At 30.3% G+C, this 20,856-nt stretch overlaps 1 protein-coding gene across 3 annotated transcripts in view; it reads left to right on the top strand.

The window, feature by feature from the left end:
- LOC135128717 (leucine-rich repeat serine/threonine-protein kinase 1) overlaps nucleotides 1–20,856 on the top strand; it is a 69,126-nt gene that overhangs the window by 10,787 nt on the left and 37,483 nt on the right. Inside the window, exons 1-14 of one of the 3 annotated variants that reach the window (XM_064055756.1) lie at nucleotides 461–719; nucleotides 769–928; nucleotides 979–1,144; nucleotides 8,014–8,129; nucleotides 8,180–8,336; nucleotides 8,388–8,522; nucleotides 8,575–8,748; nucleotides 8,795–9,643; nucleotides 17,637–17,812; nucleotides 17,866–18,251; nucleotides 18,324–18,508; nucleotides 18,577–18,642; nucleotides 18,768–18,906; nucleotides 18,964–19,232. In XM_064055756.1, the coding sequence (XP_063911826.1) occupies nucleotides 620–719; nucleotides 769–928; nucleotides 979–1,144; nucleotides 8,014–8,129; nucleotides 8,180–8,336; nucleotides 8,388–8,522; nucleotides 8,575–8,748; nucleotides 8,795–9,643; nucleotides 17,637–17,812; nucleotides 17,866–18,251; nucleotides 18,324–18,508; nucleotides 18,577–18,642; nucleotides 18,768–18,906; nucleotides 18,964–19,232 (3,078 nt within the window). In that variant the 5' untranslated portion in view covers nucleotides 461–619. Of the gene's footprint in view, nucleotides 1–460; nucleotides 720–768; nucleotides 929–978; nucleotides 1,145–8,013; nucleotides 8,130–8,179; nucleotides 8,337–8,387; nucleotides 8,523–8,574; nucleotides 8,749–8,794; nucleotides 9,644–17,636; nucleotides 17,813–17,865; nucleotides 18,252–18,323; nucleotides 18,509–18,576; nucleotides 18,643–18,767; nucleotides 18,907–18,963; nucleotides 19,233–20,856 lie in introns of those variants that run through there. The other 2 variants (XM_064055753.1, XM_064055755.1) reach the window with 2 other exon arrangements.

The following is a 20,856-nucleotide window of genomic DNA, read 5'->3' as shown; positions in this document are numbered from 1 at the left end:
ACCAGCAGTCCGAGATCGACCAACGACAACCGATAACCTTTACCACGAATCTGTAACATTTCTTTATCAAAGTACACACATAGCGAAAGCTCATCGCTGTGAGTTGAACTTTGTAAAATGGTTCAATTCAGTCTCGTTCGGCGCGTGTATCACAGTCCGTTCGAACCAATTACCGCCCGTAACTAGCAATAACAATAACAACAATCGCAATAACCCGATGACTTTGTATGTCGTTATGGCAAGATGCATTTTCACCGCGATCCTAGTGCTCATCCTGACTTTCCTCATCGTCCTCCTGCTGCATAGGAAGTTCAATTTCACGGGCTGGTTCAACAGCGGAAATTGAACGACTAGTCCGCCGTAATCGTAAGTAATAGAGCTAATCAACAATGGGTTTCTTTTTCAACCGGTTCGCAGCCAAAACCGCAAAGAGCTCACTTAGATTGGGGCGTCGATCGAGTTACGCTGTTGCGTCCTTGCAGTCTTATTGATTTAGTTCGCGCCCTGCCAACAGCTGTTCGGAGGGGGTAAATGTGCTGACATGTGGGCCGTTTTAGTACGAATGTGCGTATTTTTCGAGATTCTCTATTTTTTATAAGTACGTTTTTGCGATTCCGCGATGTCTAACAAACTCAAACGACACAACACGTCCCCGGAAGTCGCCTTCGACGCCTGTGATTATTTCACCGACGATTTTAGCAATTTTAATGTAGAATTAGGCAAGGTGTTTGGGTGATTGTCGAAATTTTTTCTATGTGTTGGTTTTAGATGCGAGGGAAAAGGCCAGGCTCGACATCCATGCAGCGCTCAGGGACGCCTGTTGTCAAGGGGATGTCAATTCCGTTTCTTCGTTGCTGTCCTCGTTGTCCAAAGATGCCGAACTTATTGTCAACATGGCACCGAGCGGGGCCAGCACTTTGTTGTTTACGTAAGGTTTGGTTTGGTGCGCTGGGAACGGATCGAGGATGATTGTTTCAGGGCTTGCCAGACGGGCTGTAAGGATATAGTTAAGGTACTGCTGGAGCATGGAGCTGACGGGCGACATCATCCCGTCACCAAGTACTCACCCTTGTATATTGCGTGTCACTATGGTCATAGAGATATAGTAGAGATGCTGCTTCTACGGTTTCCTGAACTTATACAGGTAATAACAACGTTACCACGATTTTTAAATTAAGTCGACTTGTATTTTTGTATCTAAGAGAGTTTCTAATTGATAACCTATGCGGTTTTTTCATTGTTCAAGTAGCAGTTATAAATAATATTTAGACTGAAGAACTTTTACAAGTTGAACCAATAAAAAAATCCGGACAGACGTCAGTCAGACAGACAGACAGACAGACAGACGGAAACTGGAGACTTAGAAACGTCACTGAGAAGTTAATATTTTCGTCTTTATTTTCAGCTTGCAGTTAATAGAATTAAAAGTGTAATCTCTATCACACTTTTGAGTATAATAATATTAAACCGGGTTTATTTGTTATGCAAATATTTTACTCAATTATTGTCTTGCAAAATAAACTCCATTTAAATTAAAATATGCAATATCCCGTTTAAAATTTTCACTGTTTTTGCTGTTAGCAAATTCAGATCTGTTCTGTTTATTATTGGTGTTAAAACTTCTTGTATCTTTTTTACTTTCCGAGCATGGAAGCATGGTAAATCGTTAATCAAAATTTACCCGTTCTTGTTCCCCCAGGAATTGATGCCATCTTCCAATCTTGTCGAATAAATGTTAATTAAATGTTACCCTAAAAAGTACTCCTAACATAGTCCTGAACTCGTGGTTTATGAATGCGCGTTGAATTTTCATTCTAGAGATGTTTTTTCTTTTTCGAGACTTTTGGAAAAAAAAAAAATCAAAATTATTTTTAATTTTTCGTTCTTCATTTTCTCCATTCTTTAAATTTTTGATTTCTGGATTTCTTCATTTCTCTACTTCTCAATTTTCTTTCTAGGATTTTTTAATTTTTCGGTTTTTCAGTTTGTCGATTGATTGATTTTTCCATTTTTCGATTTTTCAATTCTGGAATTTTTCAATTTTTCGATTCTTCAATTTGTCTTCCATTCTTCAATTTCTCGATTTTCAATTTTTCGATGTTTCAGTGTTGGGATTTTTCAATTTTTGAATTCTCCGATTTCTCGATTCTTCAAGTTTTCTAAATTTTCCGATGTTTGGGTTTTACGAATTTTCAATTTTTCGACTGTTCAATTCTTTCATTTTTATATTTTTGATTTTTAAATTTTTAAATTTTTGACTTTTCCAAATTTTCAATTTTTCGATTTCTCAGTTTCTCAATTAACTGATTTGATTGATTATCCGATTTCTCGAATTCTCGACTTTTCAATATTTCATCAATTATTCAATTTTTCGATTTCAGTTTTCAGATTTTTGATTTTTCAGTTTTCCGATTTCTCAATTTTTCCATGTTTTTTCAGTTTTAGAACTTTTCAATTTTTCGATTCTTTAATTTTTTTTCCATGTTTCAGTTTTTCAATTCATTAGTTTTTCTTCCATTTTTCAATTTTTCGATATTCTAATTTTGGGATTTTTCAATATGTATTTAGATTCTTAAATTTTTCGATTTTTGATGTTTCGATTTCTCGGTTGTTCAATTTTTAATACTTTAGATTTTTCGATTTCTCGATTTCTCTACTTTTGATTATGTCGATGTTTCAGCTTTTGAATTCTTCAATTTTTCGATTTCTCAATTTTCAGGTTTTTGAATTTTCAATTTTTTGATTTTTCGACTTTTTTTCTCGATTTTTTAATTTTTCGATGTTTCAGTTTTTTGATTCTTCAATTTTTCTTCCATTCTTCAGTTTTACGCTTTTTCGGTTTCTCGATTTTTCCAATTTTCAATTCCTCGATTCTTCATTTTTCGATTTCTCCATTTTTCAATTTTTCGAAATCTTAATTTTTGAATTTTTAATATTTTAGATTTTTCGATTTGTCGATTTCTCGACTTTTGATTGTTTCGACTTTTCAGTTTTTCAATCCTTCAATTTTTCGCTTTTCAGGTTTTTGAATTTTCAATTTTCAAGTTTTTGATTTATCAAAATTTGGATGTTTTAGTTTTGGAATTTTTCAGTTTTTTGATTCGTCAATTTTTCCTTACATTCTTCAGTTTTTATTCCAATTTTTTGATATTTCAGTTTTGAGATTTTTCAATATGTATTTGGATTCTTCAATTTCTCGACTCAATTTTCAGTTTTCTCAATTTCTCGATGTTTCAGTTTGGAATGTGTCAGTTTTTCAATTTCCAGTTTTTCTTCCATTCTTCAATTTTTCGATTTCTGGATTTCAGTTTTTCGATGTTTCAGTGTTGGAATTTTTCAATTTCTCGATTCTTCCAATTTCTTAATTTTTTTATTTCTCAATTTTCGGTTGTTTCAATTTTATCGTTTTTCAGTTTTTCGATTTCTCAATTTCTCAATTAACTGATTTTTTTCCCACTTCTCGATTTCTCGACTTTTCAATATTTCATCAATTATTTAATTTTTCGATTTTTTCGTCTTCAGGTTTTTGAGTTTTCAATTTTACAATTTTTCGACTTTTCAAATTCTCGATTTTCAATTTTTCGATTTTTTGATTTTCGGGTTTTTGATTTTTGAATTTTCCGATTTCTCAATTTTTCTAAGTTTCTTCCATTTTTCAATTTTTCAATTCTTCAGTTTTTCTTCCAATTTTCAATTTTTCGATATTTTAGTTTTGGAATTTTTCAATATGTATTTGGATTCTTCGATTTTTCGATTTTTTACTTTTTCGATTAATCAATTTTTCGATTTTCCGATGATTCAGTTTTGGAGTTTTTCAATTTTTCGATTCTTCAGTTTGTCTTCCATTTTCTCGATTTTCAATTTTTCGATGTTTTACTGTTGGGATTTTTCAATTTTTGAATTCTTCAATGTCTCGATTCTTCATATTTTCGAATCCTCGTTTTCTAAATTTTTCGATTTTTCATTTTTTCAATTTTTGACGATTCCAAATTTTCAATTTTTCGATATCTCAATTCTTCAACTGATTTTTTAATTATTTCATTTCTCGATTCCTCGACTTTTATTTAGATTTTTTCGTTTTCAGGCTTTTGATTTTTCAATTTTACAGTTTTTCGACTTTTCAAATTCTCGATTTTCAATTTTTCGATGTTTCAATTTTGTGATTTTTCAATTTTTCGACTCTTCATTTTTTCGATGTTTCAGTTTTGGAATTTTTCAATTTTTGGATTCTTCAATTTTTCTTCCTCTTTTCAGTTTTTCGACATTTCAGTTTTTCTTTCAATTTTCAATTTTTCGATATTTCAGTTTTGGGATTTTTCAAAATGTATTTGGATTCTTCAAATTTTCGATTTATCAATTTTTAGATTTTTGATGGTTCGATTTCTCAGTTTTTCAATTTTTCGAAATCTTAATTTTTCAATTTTTAAGAATTCAGACTTTTCGATTTCTCGACTTTTGATTGTTTCGACTTTTCAGTGTTCTTCAATTTTTCGATTTCTCAAATTTCAGCTTTTTGAATTTTCAATTTTTTGATTTTTCGATTCCAATGCCTCGATTTTTCAATTTTCCTATTTCTCAATTTTTCGATGTTTCTGTTTTGGAATTTTTCAATTTTTCGATTTTTCAGTTTCTCAATTTCAATTTTTCGATTACTCAATTTTACGACTTCAGTTGTTCGATTTTTCAATTTTTGACGTTTCAAAATTTTCAATGTTTCCATTTCTCAATTTCTCGATTATTTGATTTTTTGATTTTCCTATTTCCCGTTTTCTCGACTTTTCAAAATTTCGATTTTTCAGTTTTTCAATTCTTCTGTTTTTTTATGTTGCAATTTTTCGATTTGCAGGTGTCTGATTTTTCGAATTTTCGTTCTCTCAAATTTTCAATTTTTCGAAATTTTAATTTTTCAATTTTTAAAATATTAGGTTTTTCGATTTTTCGATTTTTCAATTTTTCGAATTTTAAAATTTTTGATGTTTCGATTTTTCAATTTTTCGGTGTCTTAATTATTCGATTTTTTCGATTTTTCTATTTTAAATTTTTCGTTTTTGGCCTATTTCGATTTCTGAATTTTTCGACTTCTTGACTTTTCAATTTCTTGATTTTGCGATTTCTTGACTTTTCGGCTTTTTGATTTTCTAATTTATCGATATTTCTATTTTTCAATTTTTCGAAATTTTAATTTTTCAATTTTTAAAATTTTAGATTTTTCGAATTCTCGACTTTTCAATTTTTCAATTCTTCGATGTTTCAATTTTTCGAATTTTTAAATTTTAGATTTTTTAGATCTTTGCCATTTCGATTTTTCGATTGTTCTTTTTTCGATTTTTTAAATTTTGATTTTTCGATTTTTCACTTTTTCGATTTTTCAATTTTTCTATTTTTCGAATTATCGACATTTCAGTGTTTCCATTTTTTGATTGTTCAATTTCTAGATTTTTCGATTTTTAAATTTTAGATTTATCAATTTTTCGATTTTTGATATTTCGATTTATCCGTTTTTCAATTTTTCGTAATCTCAATTTTTCAATTTTCAATGTTTTAGATTTTTCGATTTCTCGATTTCTCGACTTTTGATTGTTTCGACTTTTCAGTTTTTCAATTCTTCGATTTTTCAATTTCTCACTTTTCAGGTTTTAGAATTTCCAATTTTTTGATTTTTCGACATCGATTTCTCGATTTTTCAATTTTCAGATTTCTCAATTTTTCGATGTTTTAATTTTCAGGTTTTTGATTTTTCAAAATTTCGATTTTTAAATTTTAAATTTATCAATTTTTCGATTTATGATGTTTCGATTTCTCGATTTTTTAATTTTAGAATTTTTAATATGTTAGATTTTTCGATTTGTCGATTTCTCAATTTTTAGGTTTTTAAATTTCCAATTTTTTGATTTTCGACTTCGATTTCTCAATTTTTCAATTTTCGGATTTCTCAATTTCTCGATGTTTCAGTGTTGGAATTTTTCAATTTCTCAATTTTTCCAATTTCTTCATTTTTTTATTTCTCAATTTTCGGTTGTTTCAATTTTACGATTTTTCAATTTTTCGATTTCTCATTTTGATTTTCCTATTTCCCGATTTCTTGACTTCGACTTCGACTCAGTTTTTCAATTCTTCTGTTTTTTCAATGTTTGAATTTTTCGATTGTAGATTTCTGCCCTATTTCGATTTCTGAATTTTTCGATTTTTGAATTTTTCGATATTTCAACTTTTCGATTTTTCGACTTCTTGCCGTTTCGGCTTTTTGATTTTCCAATTTATGGATGTTTCAATTCCTCAGTTTTTCGAAATTTTAATTTTTCAATTTTAAAAATATTTGATTTTTCGAATTCTCGATTTTTCGATTTTTCAATTTTTCGAAGTTTTAAATTTTAGATTTTTCGATTTTTCTGTTTTAAACTTTTCGATTTTGGCCTATTTCGATTTCCCAATTTTTCGATTTTTCGATTTCTCGATCTTTTGTTTCGATTCCTGGATGTTTCAGTTTTTGAATTTTTCGATCTTTCGGTTTCTGGACTTTTCGATTTTCCAATTTCCGATTTTTCAATTTTTGAGTTTTCTTAAATTTTGGATTTTTCATTTCTCGGTTTTTCGATTTTTCAATTTTTTCGTTTCTAAATTGTTCGATTTTTCTCGAATTATGAAGATTTCGATGTTTCCATTTTCTTATTGTTCAGTTTTTCGATTTTTGATCTTTTTGAGTGTAAAATTTTTCGATTTTTCTATTTTGAACTCTTCGTTTTTGGCCTGTCTCGATTTCTGAATTTTTCGACTTTTCGACTTCTTGACTTTTCGATTGCTCGATTTTTTTGATGTTTCGTTTTTTGAATTTTCGATATTTTAATTTTTCGATTTTTCGACTTCTTGCCTTTTCGGCTTTTTGATTTTCCGATTTATCGATGTTTCGATTTTTCAGTTTTACAAAATTTTTATTATCCAATTTGTAAAATTTAAAATTTTTCGAATTCTCGACTTTTCGATTTTTCTATTTTGAACTTTTCGATTTTGGCCTATTTCGATATCCCAATTTTTCGATTTTTCGACTTCTTGATTTTTCGATTTCTCGATCTTTTGTTGTTTCGATTTCTCGATGTTTTAGTTTTTGAATTTTTCGATGTTTCGGTTTCTCGACTTTTCGATTTTCCAATTTGTCGATGTTTCGATTTATCAATTTTTCGATTTTCCAATTTTTCGTTGTTTCAGTTTTGAAATTTTTCGGTTGTTCTACTTTTGGGTTTTTCAATTTTTAAATTTTAGATTTTTATATTTTCGATATTTCCATATATTTTAATTTTTCGAATTTTAAAATTTTTGATTTTTCAGTGTTTTTGACGTTTCGAGTTCTTGACATTTCGGGTATTCGACCTTTAAAATGTCTCGAATTTTTCAATTTTGAGATTTCTCGATTTTTCAAGTTTTCGATTTCCCAGTTTTTCAACATTTCAATTTTAGAAACGTTTGAATTTATGGATTTTTAGGTTTCTCAATTTATTCCGATGTTTCAATTTTTTATTGTTCGATCTCGATATTTCGAATTTTTCAGTTTTTCGAAAAGCGGGATTTGTTGGACCACACTTCAGGGACGAGGAAATAACCTTCGACCAATTTTTTTTCTACTATTATTGTATGAAGCTTATTTTAGTCTATCTTATACTGATTTTTTGTATAAATGTAGCATGACCTGTAAACAGAAACAAGAAGTTCAACAAAAATAAATTTATCATATCTCAACCTTATTTCTTCTTCCGCTTATATTCAGACATATGTTAAACTAATCCTCCCATTAAAAACATTGTGTGATTACTATCCTTCGCAATTATGTATTTCTTTGTGTTCTTTTGCGACTTAAATTTGCCAACCAGTCCAAGAATAGAAAGATTATTTTTTAGGGCTTCCTAACTCATTTTCACCCCAGACATAAAAGAAACCCCACATGTTATTCTACATCAGGTCATTCATTAATCAACATTGTTAACGAAATTAGTTAATTAATTCCATCAATCATTTTTCTAGCAACACACCGTGGAAAGGTGGCTCCCAATCCACGCAAGCGCCATCAACGGCCACGTCTCCGTCTTGGAACTCCTCTTTTATTTCCCATACCCCACACACGTGTTACGAAAATTCAGGTATTTGTATTCCGGACCTTCCAAATCGAAATCCGATAAATAATTTCCAGAGATGGATCCGAACAATGGGAATATTATATGCCTTTTGATATCAACGAACGTGACGCGACTGGCCAAAACATACTCTACATGGCATGCTTGGTAGGAAACAAGAAACTTTTAGACGTCATACTAAAGTTTAAAGTGAAAGCGACCAGGTTACAACCGGTGAGTTAGTTTCGTTTTGTTTAAGTCGTGTCTTTATTGTGGGAGTTGAAGGACGATGAAGCAACACCTGTCTCGGAAAGTAATTCAGTGATTAGTCCGACGAGGCGGCGAATTTCCGATGGTATTCAGTCGATTTTATCCAAACTGAATTTGACGAGAGATAACTCGGTGGAAAGTAGCATGGAAGTAAGGACGTTGTTGTTTTTTTGTTTTGTGTAACTAATTGAAGAAATTTAAGGTCGATCCCAACTGTTCCATGATTTGCCCGTTGCGCATCGACATGTATTGTAATAATAACACGGAAACGGCTCTGCATGCAGCGGTTAAAGGCAAGCACTATGATATAGCTTTGGCTTTGTTGAACGCCGGAGCCAACGCGAATTGTGTGATTAAAGCGTATCAAGACTTAGAGGTAGGTGTAGCCAAACCTAGAAACATTTTTTAATAGTCAGTTTTAGAGTTTGAGCTGTTGTTCAATTGAAGAAGACTCCAACTATGGACAATCCACCGCTTTAGTGGAAGCTTGTAAGAACCGCGACGTGCCTATAGTCGACTTATTACTTAAGTACGGTGCTCGAGATGACGAATGCAAAGCCCTCTCAGTCGTCGTACAAAACAAAGACGAAACTTTAACCGCCAAACTCCTATCCACGAAAGCCCACCCCGACCCAGAATTCAAAATCAACAAAAAAGCGATGACCGAAAACGTCAACTCGTCTCAGTTCACCATTTTCTCCAACGTCACGAATCTCACATACAGCGCCCTCTTCCCGAACACACCCACAATGATCAACTGGCACAACCAAAAGTGCAACCTGTCCCAAATCCGAACCCAGTGGTTGACAGACGCCGCCTTACACTTAAATCAGAAACTCAAGCAGAATCCGCGCAGCTACGACATAGCTTTGTACGCAATCACGCGCTTGGACATCTCCAACAACAATTTAAATTCGGTCCCTTTGGCCGTATTTCAGTTGTACAGTTTGAGGTACTTGAATATGGGTCAAAACAAGATCGAGAAGTTGCCGATTCCGGTGGCGTCGCCGGCGAAGAGAGGTTTGCGGAGAAAAAGTGTTCATAACGAGGAGCTGAATTATTCGTGTCCGGTCCTGGAGGAGCTGTATTTGCAGGATAATCGATTGGATCATATTCCGGAGGCTGTGTTTAGGTTACCGGCGCTGGTCACGCTGGTGGTTTCGAATAATAAGTTGCAGCAACTTCCGTATAATATGTGGCTGGCGCCGAAGTTGAAAGAATTGAATGCCTCGTTTAATTTGCTGAAGGAGTTGCCGACGAACGTGTCGGAGGTGAGTAGAGCGGCTCATTTTTCGAGCAGGCGGAACATATTCTTCGTTCCGCTTTTCCATACGCTGCTGCCATGTTGAATTATTGACTTTTCGAGTGAACGAGCTCAAATTATTTTTTTAAGATTTCATTTGTGTTAATTATTAGTTTTTATATAAGATTTTCAGATTTTCGTTTCATTGTTTGTTATTGAGCTCGGTTTAGTTATTATAGATGAGGGAGGAAGGAAGGAAGAAAGCATTTTTCTCTCTCAATTCCCTAAAATGATCTTACACAGTGGATAGTTGAAAATAATTTTAGTGTATGCTATTTAAAAATCATACGACTTTTTACTTCCCGAGCGTAAGCTAAGGAAGTATTGTACTCGAGTTTATCGGGTGACTGGCAACTTTTATGTTTTCTCGAGGTTTCATGGGTCTCCGTTTTGGTCTGTCTGTATGTCAGTTGTCTGTCCGGTTTATGAATTCGTATTGAATTTTTACCTCCGACATCCAGATTTTTGGGAAAAATCAAAATTATATTACAACATTTTCCAATTTAACTTTGAAACTGCAAAAGCCAATTTTTTGGTATTTTGACTTTCTGATGTCTCGACTTTTCGATGTTTCGGTTTCACAACTTCTCGATTTTTCGATTTTCGGAATTTCAATTCTTTCTCGACTCTTAGACTTCCCCAGTTTTCAATTTTTCGATGTTTGAGTTTTGGGATATTTTGGTTTTTCGATTCTTCAATTTCTATTCAATTTCAATTCTCCAGTTTCTTGATATTTTAATTTTTTGATTTCTTAAACTTTGGATTTTTCTATTTCTCGATTTCTCATTTTATGATTTTTTAGTTTTATCAATTTTTCGATTTTTTTTTTAATTTAAATTTTTCAATTTTGGACTATTTCTATTTTTCGATTTTTAGATTTCTTAATATTTTCTCTACTTTCGACTTCTTGATTTCTTGCTCTTATCTCCGATTTCTAGATATTTCAATTTTACATTATTTCGGTTTTTCGTTTTTCCCATTTTTCGAATTTTCAATTTTTCCATATTTGAATGTTTTTAATTTCGATTTCTCGATTTTTTGGCTTTTCGATTTTTCGACTTTCGACATTTCGTTTCTTCTATATTTCATTTGTCGGATTTTTCGATTCTTCAAAATCTCGATTTTCAAAATTTTTGTTTGTTGATTTCTCCATTTTCAATTTTTAGATTTTCAATTTTTCGGATATGTGATTCATCGAATTTTCTGTTTTTCGATATCCGTTTTGATTTCTTTTCGATTTCTCGATTTTTCGACTTCTCCACTTTTAGATTTTTAGAATTTTCCATTTGAGATTTTTGAGATATTTTAGTTTTTCGATTCTTCAATTTTTATTCGATTTTTCAACTTTTCGATTCTTAGTTTTTTGATATTTTAATTTTCTGACTTCTTAAATTTTAGATTTTTCGATTTCTCGTTTTATGATTTTTCAGTTTTATCAATTTTTCTGTTTTTTTTAATTTAAATTTTTGAAGTTTGGGTTATTTCTATTTTTCGTTTTTTGGATTTCTTAGTATTTTCTCAACTTTCGACTTCTTGATTTCTTGCTTTTCTGATATTCCGATTTCTAGATGTTTCATTTTTACAATTTTTCGATGATTTGATTTCTTAGTTTTTCGATTTTTTAAATTTTCAACTTTTTAAATTTTTGTTTCTCGATTTTTGAATTATTCCATTTTTCGGCTTTTCGATTTTTCAACTTTCGATATTTCGTTTCTGCTATCTTTCAATTGCTGGATTTTTCGATTTTTCAAAATCTCGATTTTCAAATTTTAGAATTTTTCTGGATTTCTGTTTTCGAATACATAAATATATGTGATTCATCGAATTTTCGATTTTTCAATATTCGAATTTTCGTTTTGATTTGTTTTCGATTTCTCTTCGATTTCTCGATTTTTCGACTTCTCCACTTTTAGATTTTTAGAATTTTCGATTTTTCGATATTTTGATTTTCTCATTTCAACTTTTCAATGCTTCGGTGTCTCCACTTCTCGATTTTTCGATTCTCAGAATTTCAATTCTTTCTCGGCGTTTCGACTTCTCGAGTTTTTCGATGTTTCAGTTTTGAGATATTTTGGTTTTTCGATTCTTCAATTTTTCTTCGATTTTTTCGGTTTTGCGATTCAATTTTGGTTTTTAAATTTTTAATTTTTTAATTTTTCCGATTTTGAACCATTTCAATTTAACAACAATAATGATAATAGTGAATTTATTTCTCTAATGACCGTTCCGAGATTTTTAAATTTTTCGATTTTTTAATTTTTTTCGATTTCTCGATTTTTCAATTTCTGGGTTAATCGATTTTTTGGTTTTTCGACTTTCTATTTCCGATTTTTCAGTTTTTTTTAATTTTGGACTTTTCGATTTCTCAATCTTTTAATGTATCGTTTTTCGATGTTTTGGTTTTTTGATTCTTCAATTTTTCGGGTTTTCAGTTTCTCGATTTTTCAACTTTCAATTTTCGGATTTTTCAATATTTTTCTGTTTTTAATTCTTCAGTTTTTCAATTTTTCTATTACTCAGCTTTTTAATATTTCAATTTTAGGATTTTTCAATTTTTCAATTTTAAAATATTTTGGTTTTTCAATTTTTGACTTTCTAAATTTTCGATTTCTCACTTTCCAGATTAACCGATTTTTTGGGCATTTGACTTCTCGATTCCTTGAGTTTTGGAATTTTCAAGTTTTCTATTTTTCAGGTTTTTGGGTTTTTCAGTTTTTCGATTATTTAAATTTTCGATCATTCGACTTCGATTTTTAGACTTTTCGTTTTTTCAATTATTCGATCGTTCAATTTCTCGATTTTTCGGGTTTTAAATTTTTAATTTTTTCGATTTGGGGCTATTTCAATTTAACAGTAATAATAATGAATTTATTTCTCAAATAACCGAAATTTTCGTTTTGAGATTTTCAGTTTTTCGATTTTTCAATTTTTCGGTATTTCTGTTTGGGATTTATCAATATTTCGGTTCAATTTTTCGATTTTTCGACTTTTAGATTTTTCCATGCTTAAATTTTACATTTTCAATTTTTCGATATTTCAATTTTTGGGATTTTTCAAAATTTCGATGGTTCTTTCATTTTTGGATTTTTTTGATGTTTCGATTTCTCGATTTTTCACTTTCTCGCTTCCTATTTTTCATTTTTTCGAGTGTTTAAATTTTAGATTTTCCAGTTTTTTGGAGTTTCGATTTTTTGAACTTTTGAATTTCCGACTTCTTGACTTTGGATTTTTCGTTTTTTCAATTTTTTGATTTTTAAAAGTTTGTGATTTTCAGTCCATTTCTAAATTTTTGGATTTTTGGACTTCTCGTCTTTGATGATTTGATTTCTTGGTTTTTCGATTTTTCGATTTTTCAATTTTTTTTTAATTTCTGTACCTCTGTTTTTGAATTTTTTCATTTTTCGACTTTTCGATTTTTCAACTTTCAACATTTCGTTTCTTCTATATTTCAATCGTTGGATTTTTCAATTTTTCAAAATCTCGATTTTTAACTTTTTGATTTTTCGATTTTTCCATTTTCAATTTTTAGATTTTCGATTTTTTGTTTCTTGGATTTCTGTTTTTTCGAATACATTATATGTATGTGATTCATCGAATTTTCTGTTTTTCGATATTCAAATTTTCGTTTTGATTTCTTTTCGATTTTTCGATTTTTCGACTTCTCCATTTTTACATTTTTAGAATTTTCGATTTTTCGATATTTTGATTTTCTCATTTCTTGATTTCTCAACTTTTCTGTTTTGGTGTCTCCACTTCTCGATTTTTCGATTCTCAGAATTTCAATTCTTTCACGACCTTACGACTTTTCGAGTTTTAAATTTTTCAGGTTTTCAATTTCTCGATTTTTCAACCTTCAATTTTCGAATTTTTCAATATTTTTCCGTTTTTTATTCTTCATTTTTTCAATTTTTCAGTTTCTCGATTTTCAATTTTTCGATTACTCAGCTTTTTAATAATTCAATTTTAGGATTTTCCAATTTTAAAATATTTGGGTTTTTCGATTTTTGACGTTTCTAAATTTTCGATTTCTCAATTTCTCGATTAATCGATTTCTTAGGTATCAATTCCTTGATTTTTTGATTTTTCAAGTTTTCTATTTTTCAGATTTTTGGTTTTTCAATTTATTGATGTTTCAGTTTTGGGATTTTTCAGTTTTCATTTCTTCAATTTTCCTTCGATTTTTTCGTTTTCTCAGTTATTCGATTTCTCGATTTATGGAGATTTCGATGTTTCGATTATTCGAGTGTTCAATTTCTCGATTTTTCGGGTTTTGAATTTTAAATTTTTTCGATTTGGAGCTAATTCAATTTTTCAATTTTTCGATTTCTTGATGTATCGATTTCTCGATTTTTCAGTTTTTTGGAGCTTGGAATGTTTGAACTTTTGATTTTCCGATTTCTTGACTTTGGATTTTGCATTTTTTCAATTTTTTGATTTTTAAAATTTGTGATTTTTGGGTTATTAAATTTTTCAATTTTTGGATTATTGGACTTCTCGTCTTTTTGATTTCTTGATCTTTTGATGTGTCGTTTCACGAAGTTTTAGTTTTTAAATTTTTGCAATTTTTCGATTTCCCAATTTTTTAAATTTCGGTGTTCTTTAGTTTTTCGATTCTTCAGTTTACCAATTTTTCATTTTTTTAGATTTTTTAGTTCTTCGACTTTTGATTTTTAGCTTTTTCAATCATTCAATTTTTTAATATTTCGATTTTTCAATTTCTCGATTTCTCCTTTTTTCGATTTTTCAGATATTTTTATATTTCAATTTTTCGAATTTTTAAATTTTCGATTTTTCGATTTTTAAATTCAGGTCTGGTCAAAAAAAAAAATCAATTTTTCGAGATTTTTCTACTTTGGGATTTCTCGATTTTTCAATTTTTCGATATCTCAGTTTTTCGATGTTTCAGTTTTAATACACATATTTGGGTTTTTCGATTCTTCAATTTTTATTCGATTTTTCAAGTTTTCGATTCTTAGTTTTTTGGTATTTTAATTTTTTGATTTCTTATATTTTAGATTTTTCAATTTCTCGATTTTATGATCAATTTTTCGTTTGTTTTTTTAATTTAAATTTTTCAATTTTGGACCATTTCTATTTTTCGGTTTTTAGGTTTCTTAATATTTTCTCGACTTTCGACTTCTTGATTTCTTGCTCTTTTGATATCCGATTTCTAGATGTCTCAATTTTACAATTTTTCGATGTTTTGATTTCTCGGTTTTTCGAATTTTCGATTTTTTAATTTTCGATTTTTCAATTTTTCCATTTTTCAATTTTTCCATTTTTCGACTTTCGATATTTCGTTTCTTGTACATTTCGATTGCTGGATTTTTTGATTTTTCAAAATCTCGATTTTCAAATTTTTGATTTTTCGATTTTTCCATTTTCAATTCTTAGATTTTCCGACTTCTTGACTTTGGATTTTTCGTTTTTTCAATTTTTTGATTTTTAAAATTTGTAATTTTTCGGTTATTAAATTTTCAATTTTTCATTTTTTCGATTGTCCAGTTTTTCGATTTTTGGACTTCTCGTCTTTTCGATTTCTCGATTTCTCGATCTTTTGATGCGTGGTTTCTCGTAGTTTTAGTTTTTCAATTTTTGCAATTTTTCTATTTCCCAATTTTTAAATTTCGGTGTTCTTTAGTTTTTCGATTCTTCAGTTTTCCGATTTTTCATTTTTTCCGATTTTTTAATTCTTCGACTTTTGATTTTTAGCTTTTTCAATCATTCGATTTTTTAATATTTAAAATTTTCGTCTTTTCCATTTCTCGACTTCTTTTTTTTTCGATTTTTCAGTTTTTAGATGTTTTTATTTTTCAATTTTTCGAATTTTTAAATTTTCGATTTTTTGATTTTTAAATTCAGGTCTGGTAAAAAAAAAACAATTTTTCGAGATTTTTCTACTTTGGGATTTCTCGATTTTTCAATTTTTCGATATCTCAGTTTTTCGATGTTTCAGTTTTAATATATGTATTTGGGTTTTTCGATTCTTCAATTTTTATTCGATTTTTCAAGTTTTCTATTCTTAGTTTTTTAGTATTTTAATTTTTTGATTTCTTATATTTTAGATTTTTCAATTTCTCGATTTTATGATCAATTTTTCGTTTGTTTTTTTAATTTAAATTTTTCAATTTTGGACCATTTCTATTTTTCGGTTTTTAGGTTTCTTAATATTTTCTCGACTTTCGACTTCTTGATTTCTTGGTCTTTTGATATGCCGATTTCTAGATGTCTCAATTTTACAATTTTTCGATGTTTTGATTTCTCGGTTTTTCGAATTTTCGATTTTTTAATTTTCGATTTTTCAATTTTTCCACTTTTCAATTTTTCCATTTTTCGACTTTCGATATTTCGTTTCTTCTACATTTCGATTTTTGGTATTTTAATTTTTTGATTTCATAAATTTTAGATTTTTCAATTTCTCGATTTTATGATCAATTTTTCGTTTGTTTTTTTTTTAATTTAAATTTTTCAATTTTGGACCATTTCCATTTTTCGGTTTTTAGGTTTCTTAATATTTTCTCGACTTTCGACTTCTTGATTTCTTGCTCTTTTGATATTCCGATTTCTAGATGTCTCAATTTTACAATTTTTCGATGTTTTGATTTCTCGGTTTTTCGAATTTTCGATTTTTTAATTTTCGATTTTTCAATTTTTCCACTTTTCAATTTTTCCATTTTTCGACTTTCGATATTTCGTTTGTTCTACATTTCGATTTTTGGTATTTTAATTTTTTGATTTCATAAATTTTAGATTTTTCAATTTCTCGATTTTATGATCAATTTTTCGTTTGTTTTTTTAATTTAAATTTTTCAATTTTGGACCATTTCTATTTTTCGGTTTTTAGGTTTCTTAATATTTTCTCGACTTTCGACTTCTTGATTTCTTGCTCTTTTGATATTCCGATTTCTAGATGTCTCAATTTTAGAATTTTTCGATGTTTTGATTTCTCGGTTTTTCGAATTTTCGATTTTTTAATTTTCGATTTTTCAATTTTTCCACTTTTCAATTTTTCCATATTTCGACTTTCGATATTTCGTTTCTTCTACATTTCGATTGTTGGATTTTTTGATTTTGCAAAATCACGATTTTCAAATTTTTGATTTTTCGGTTTTTCCATTTTCAATTCTTAGATCTTCGAATTCTCGTTTTACAGTTGTAAGGAATATCTACAACTCAAAGTTGTCGCGTGCCAGAAGTCACCAGATATCAGAAAATAAAAGTGTCCAGGTCAGAACTGAAGCCATTCTTACTCACCAACGAAAATGAGCATAATCTTATGTTTGAAATGATTAAAATACATATGTAGAATTTTTATTTCTAATACCGAGTGACTATTAATGTTTTTTTTGTCAATTTGGCAACACATTTAAAATTTTATAATAGCATACCCAATTTTGAAATGGTTTTTTGGCGGGCTTATGTCAAAATTGACACAACTAACTTCTAATATTGCTGCCAATAATTCAAAATTGCCAAACCAAAAATTTTTCAGTTTTTCAATTTTTCAATTTTTTCCGATCTTTTTTTCAACTTTTCGAATAAAAACAAATGCAAAAATTGCAGAATTGTAAAATTGAAAAATCAAAGAGAAAAAAACGAAAATGTATAAAATGAAAAATCTAAGAAGTGGAAATTCAAAAATCGAGAAATTAAAATTCAGAAATTTAAAAATCGACAAAACGAAATACATATGTATATATTTCAATATCGAAGTATTGAAAACTGAAGAAATCGGAAAATCGCGTAACTGGAAATCGAAAAATTGCAAAATTGAAGAATTTAAAAATTGGAAAATGGAAAATAAAAATCAAGAACTTGAAAAATTGAGGAAACGAAAAAATGAAAAATCGGGATATGTATTTAATTTTGGGAAAAAAAAATAAATAATAGAGCTAAAGCGGAACGAAGAATAGACACAGTTGCACAACTTAAATTTATTGTTCATTTTCCGACTTTTGTAGACCCCCGATGAATGCGACAAAATGAGTGTCAGTTCCAGCGATAGTCAATTGTCAAGTCACTGCGAACACGACGGCGAAACTGACATCCGGTGCGATTTCGAGTTGGACTCGAAGTACTTGTCCAACGATGAAACGAGTCAATGTGTACGATATAGGAAAAAGGATAGGTCTTTTATGTATGTAGATTTTACGTGTCTGTGTGAATTTGTCTATGTTGATTCTTTTGTAGTCAGTTTGACTTGGCCAAGCACCACATTTGGAGCAAAAACGTGGAAGTGACAGAGCAAATTCTGCACGCTGATGAATCTGTGACGGAACATTCGTCCAAATTGTCTGCTTTGAATTTGGCACACAACCTCTTCACTAGCATTCCAGTAGTGTTGCCATGTTTGGCGGTGAATTTGACAAGACTCAACATGGCTTTTAATACCTTGAGGTCAATGTCGCACATCACCAGCTACCCTAGCTCGCTGAAACAGCTCGATTTGAGTCATAATCAAATCACGTGTTGGCCGAGTTTGCCTCAGGTAGAAGCCCAAGATGTAATGGAGTTGGCCAATATTGCCTGCTATGGAGGTAGTTTCGGTTCCAGAGAAAAGGTGTCAGGGATAAGTGGTGAGGGTTATTAAAATTTCACTACTTTAGTATTTACGTTACGATTTTGAAATTGAACGAGGGTTTGTTTAGCTCGTAGGCAACCCGGAAGGTCGGTTCGCAACACCGTCCTTCACTCAGTTTGTTCCCATAGAAGACACCTCAAGTTGGACAGTCTGCGAACGTTGATTTTGGCCGACAACCAGCTGCCTCGCATCCAACTAACCACCGACGACGACGGCGACGTCAGCACCGTCGAAGAAGAAGACCTGGAACGAGTAAGTCCGGTTCACTTCTCAACCATCTCCTAACACCACATTACCAGAATTTTCTTTTATTTGTGCAGCGCAAAGAAATTAATACGCATTTTGAAGATGACTTTATTTGTGTATCTTTTTCCAAGGTAGTCGGGGTACGTGGTTTTTCATTTCAGAGCAGGGCTTTTTGCTTTGTGTTCAAAAATCCCAGCAAACATGGCCTGTGCTTCTTCCTTTGCTCGTTTTTTCCGACCGTATAGTATCAGTGGTGATTTTGTAGAACCCCGCCGCGGGAAAAGCTCGTTTGATGTTTCCCAATTTGTCAATGTTAGATGTGAGCAACAACAATCTCAAGGAGATCCCCGTCAATATCAACGAACTGAGCAACTTATCCGTCCTTAATATCAGCGGTAACTTAGGTGAGTGAGAGAATTGGCGCGGGCAAATTTTAAAATTAGAACGGCGCGTATTTTTAGACATTAATGAACTCCCACCACAAATGGGGCTGTTATCTCGATTATGGAACCTCAACACGCGCGGATGTTCTTTGCAAGATCCGTTGAAGTCGATGATCGATAGTAAAAAATACAAGACGATGGATATTGTGGGGTATTTGAAGTCTGTGTTGGAAGACGCTAGACCCTACGCTCGCATGAAGCTGATGATCGTGGGAGTGCAAGGCATCGGGAAAACTAGTTTATTGGAGCAGCTGAGGCAGGAGGGAATCACGAGGAGGCGGCCGGAGGTGAGGTTGTAAACAACGAGTGAAACGCAATTTTGTTTGTTTACAACGAAACGTATATTGCGTTTCATTCTTTTTAAGAACCTTAATTTCGTTTATGTTTTGGTAAAATTGATTTTTGTAATCGAATCCATCGGGCGACTGGCTTCTTTCATGTTTTTTCGACGTTTAATAACCCTCAGTGCGAAGAATAGGTCTCCGTTTCCGTTAGTCTGTCTGTCTGTTGTCTGTCCGGATTTTTATTCGATAGATAATCTCCAAAACTACTGTTCATCCCTACCAACCTTGGAATGACGTCCTCCCCAAATTTTACAATAGTAAATGTTATTTAAATTTTATAAAATAACGTACTCCTCCATGTATAGTTTATGAATCCGTGTTGATTTTTTTTTTTGAAAAATCAAAATTGAAGATATAACAAAGCTTTGATTTCTTCATTTTTTGATTAGACAATTTTCCGATGTTTCAGTTTTTCAATTTTTCAGTTTTTGATTTTTCAGTTTTCGACATTTCGATTTTCCGATTTTTCAATTTTTTTGATTCTCGAATTTTTTTCCATGATTTTTTTGACATCCATTTTTCGTTTTGTCGGTTTTTCGGTTTTTCAGTTCTTTAAGTTTTCAATGTTTCAAACTTTTAAACTTTGGATTTTTCAGTTTTTTTTTCATTTCTCGATCTTTCAACTTTCGATTTCTAAATTTTTCGAATTTTCGGCTGCTCGTTTTTCAATTTTTAAATTCTTCAAATTTTGAGTTTTTTGATTTCTTCATTTTTCGATGTGTCAATTTTCCGATGTTTCAGTTTTACAATTTTTCAGATTTTCGATTTCTCAATTTCTCGATTAATTGATTTGATTTTCCCATTTCTCGGTTTCTCGACTTTTCAATGTTTGGCATTTTTAGTTTTTCAATTCTTCAATTTTTCGATTTCTCTATTTTTCAAATTTTCGGTTGAGGGTTTTTTCAACTTTTAGATTCTTCCATTTTTCAATTTTTGGCTTCTATTTTTCGTTTTCTCGGTTTTTTACTTTTTCGATTTTTCTGTTTTTCGGTGTTTGGCGATTTTCAACTTTTCAATACATATTTTTTTTGCATTTTTAAAATTGTAGATTTTTCGATTTCTCAATTTTTCGGCTTTCAGTTCTTTGAGTTTTCAGTGTTTCGAATTTTTGAATTTTAGATTTTTCAGTTTTTTTTATGTTTTGATTCCTCAATCTTTCAATATTTGACTTCTCGGTTTTAGATTTTCCGATTTTTCAATTTTTCAATTTTTAAAATTTTTGATTTTCCAATTATTCGCTTTTTCACTTTTGCGTTCTTTCAATTTTTCAATTTCTATATTTGTCGAGATTTCGATGTTTCTATTTTTTTATTGTTTAATTTTTCGATTTATCAATTTTTTTTTATTTAAAATTTTTCAGTGTTTCAGTTTTGGGATTTTTTAATTTATCCATTCTTCAATTTTTCTTCCATCATTTTTCTCAATTTTTTACTTTTTCAATTTTTCAATTACTCAGACGATATTTTGGTTTTGGGTTTTTACAATTTTCCGATTCTTCAAATTTTCGATTTCTCAATTTCATCGTTTTTCGATTCCTCAATTTTCCAATTTTTCGATTTTTCAATTT

This window comes from Zophobas morio, unplaced genomic scaffold (assembly GCF_036711695.1).
Source record: "Zophobas morio isolate AGI-343-1 ecotype UQ-CSIRO unplaced genomic scaffold, CSIRO_AGI_Zmor_V1 ptg000014l, whole genome shotgun sequence".
Lineage (NCBI taxonomy): Eukaryota > Metazoa > Arthropoda > Insecta > Coleoptera > Tenebrionidae > Zophobas > Zophobas morio.
This window is presented reverse-complemented; position numbering and strand designations above follow the sequence as displayed.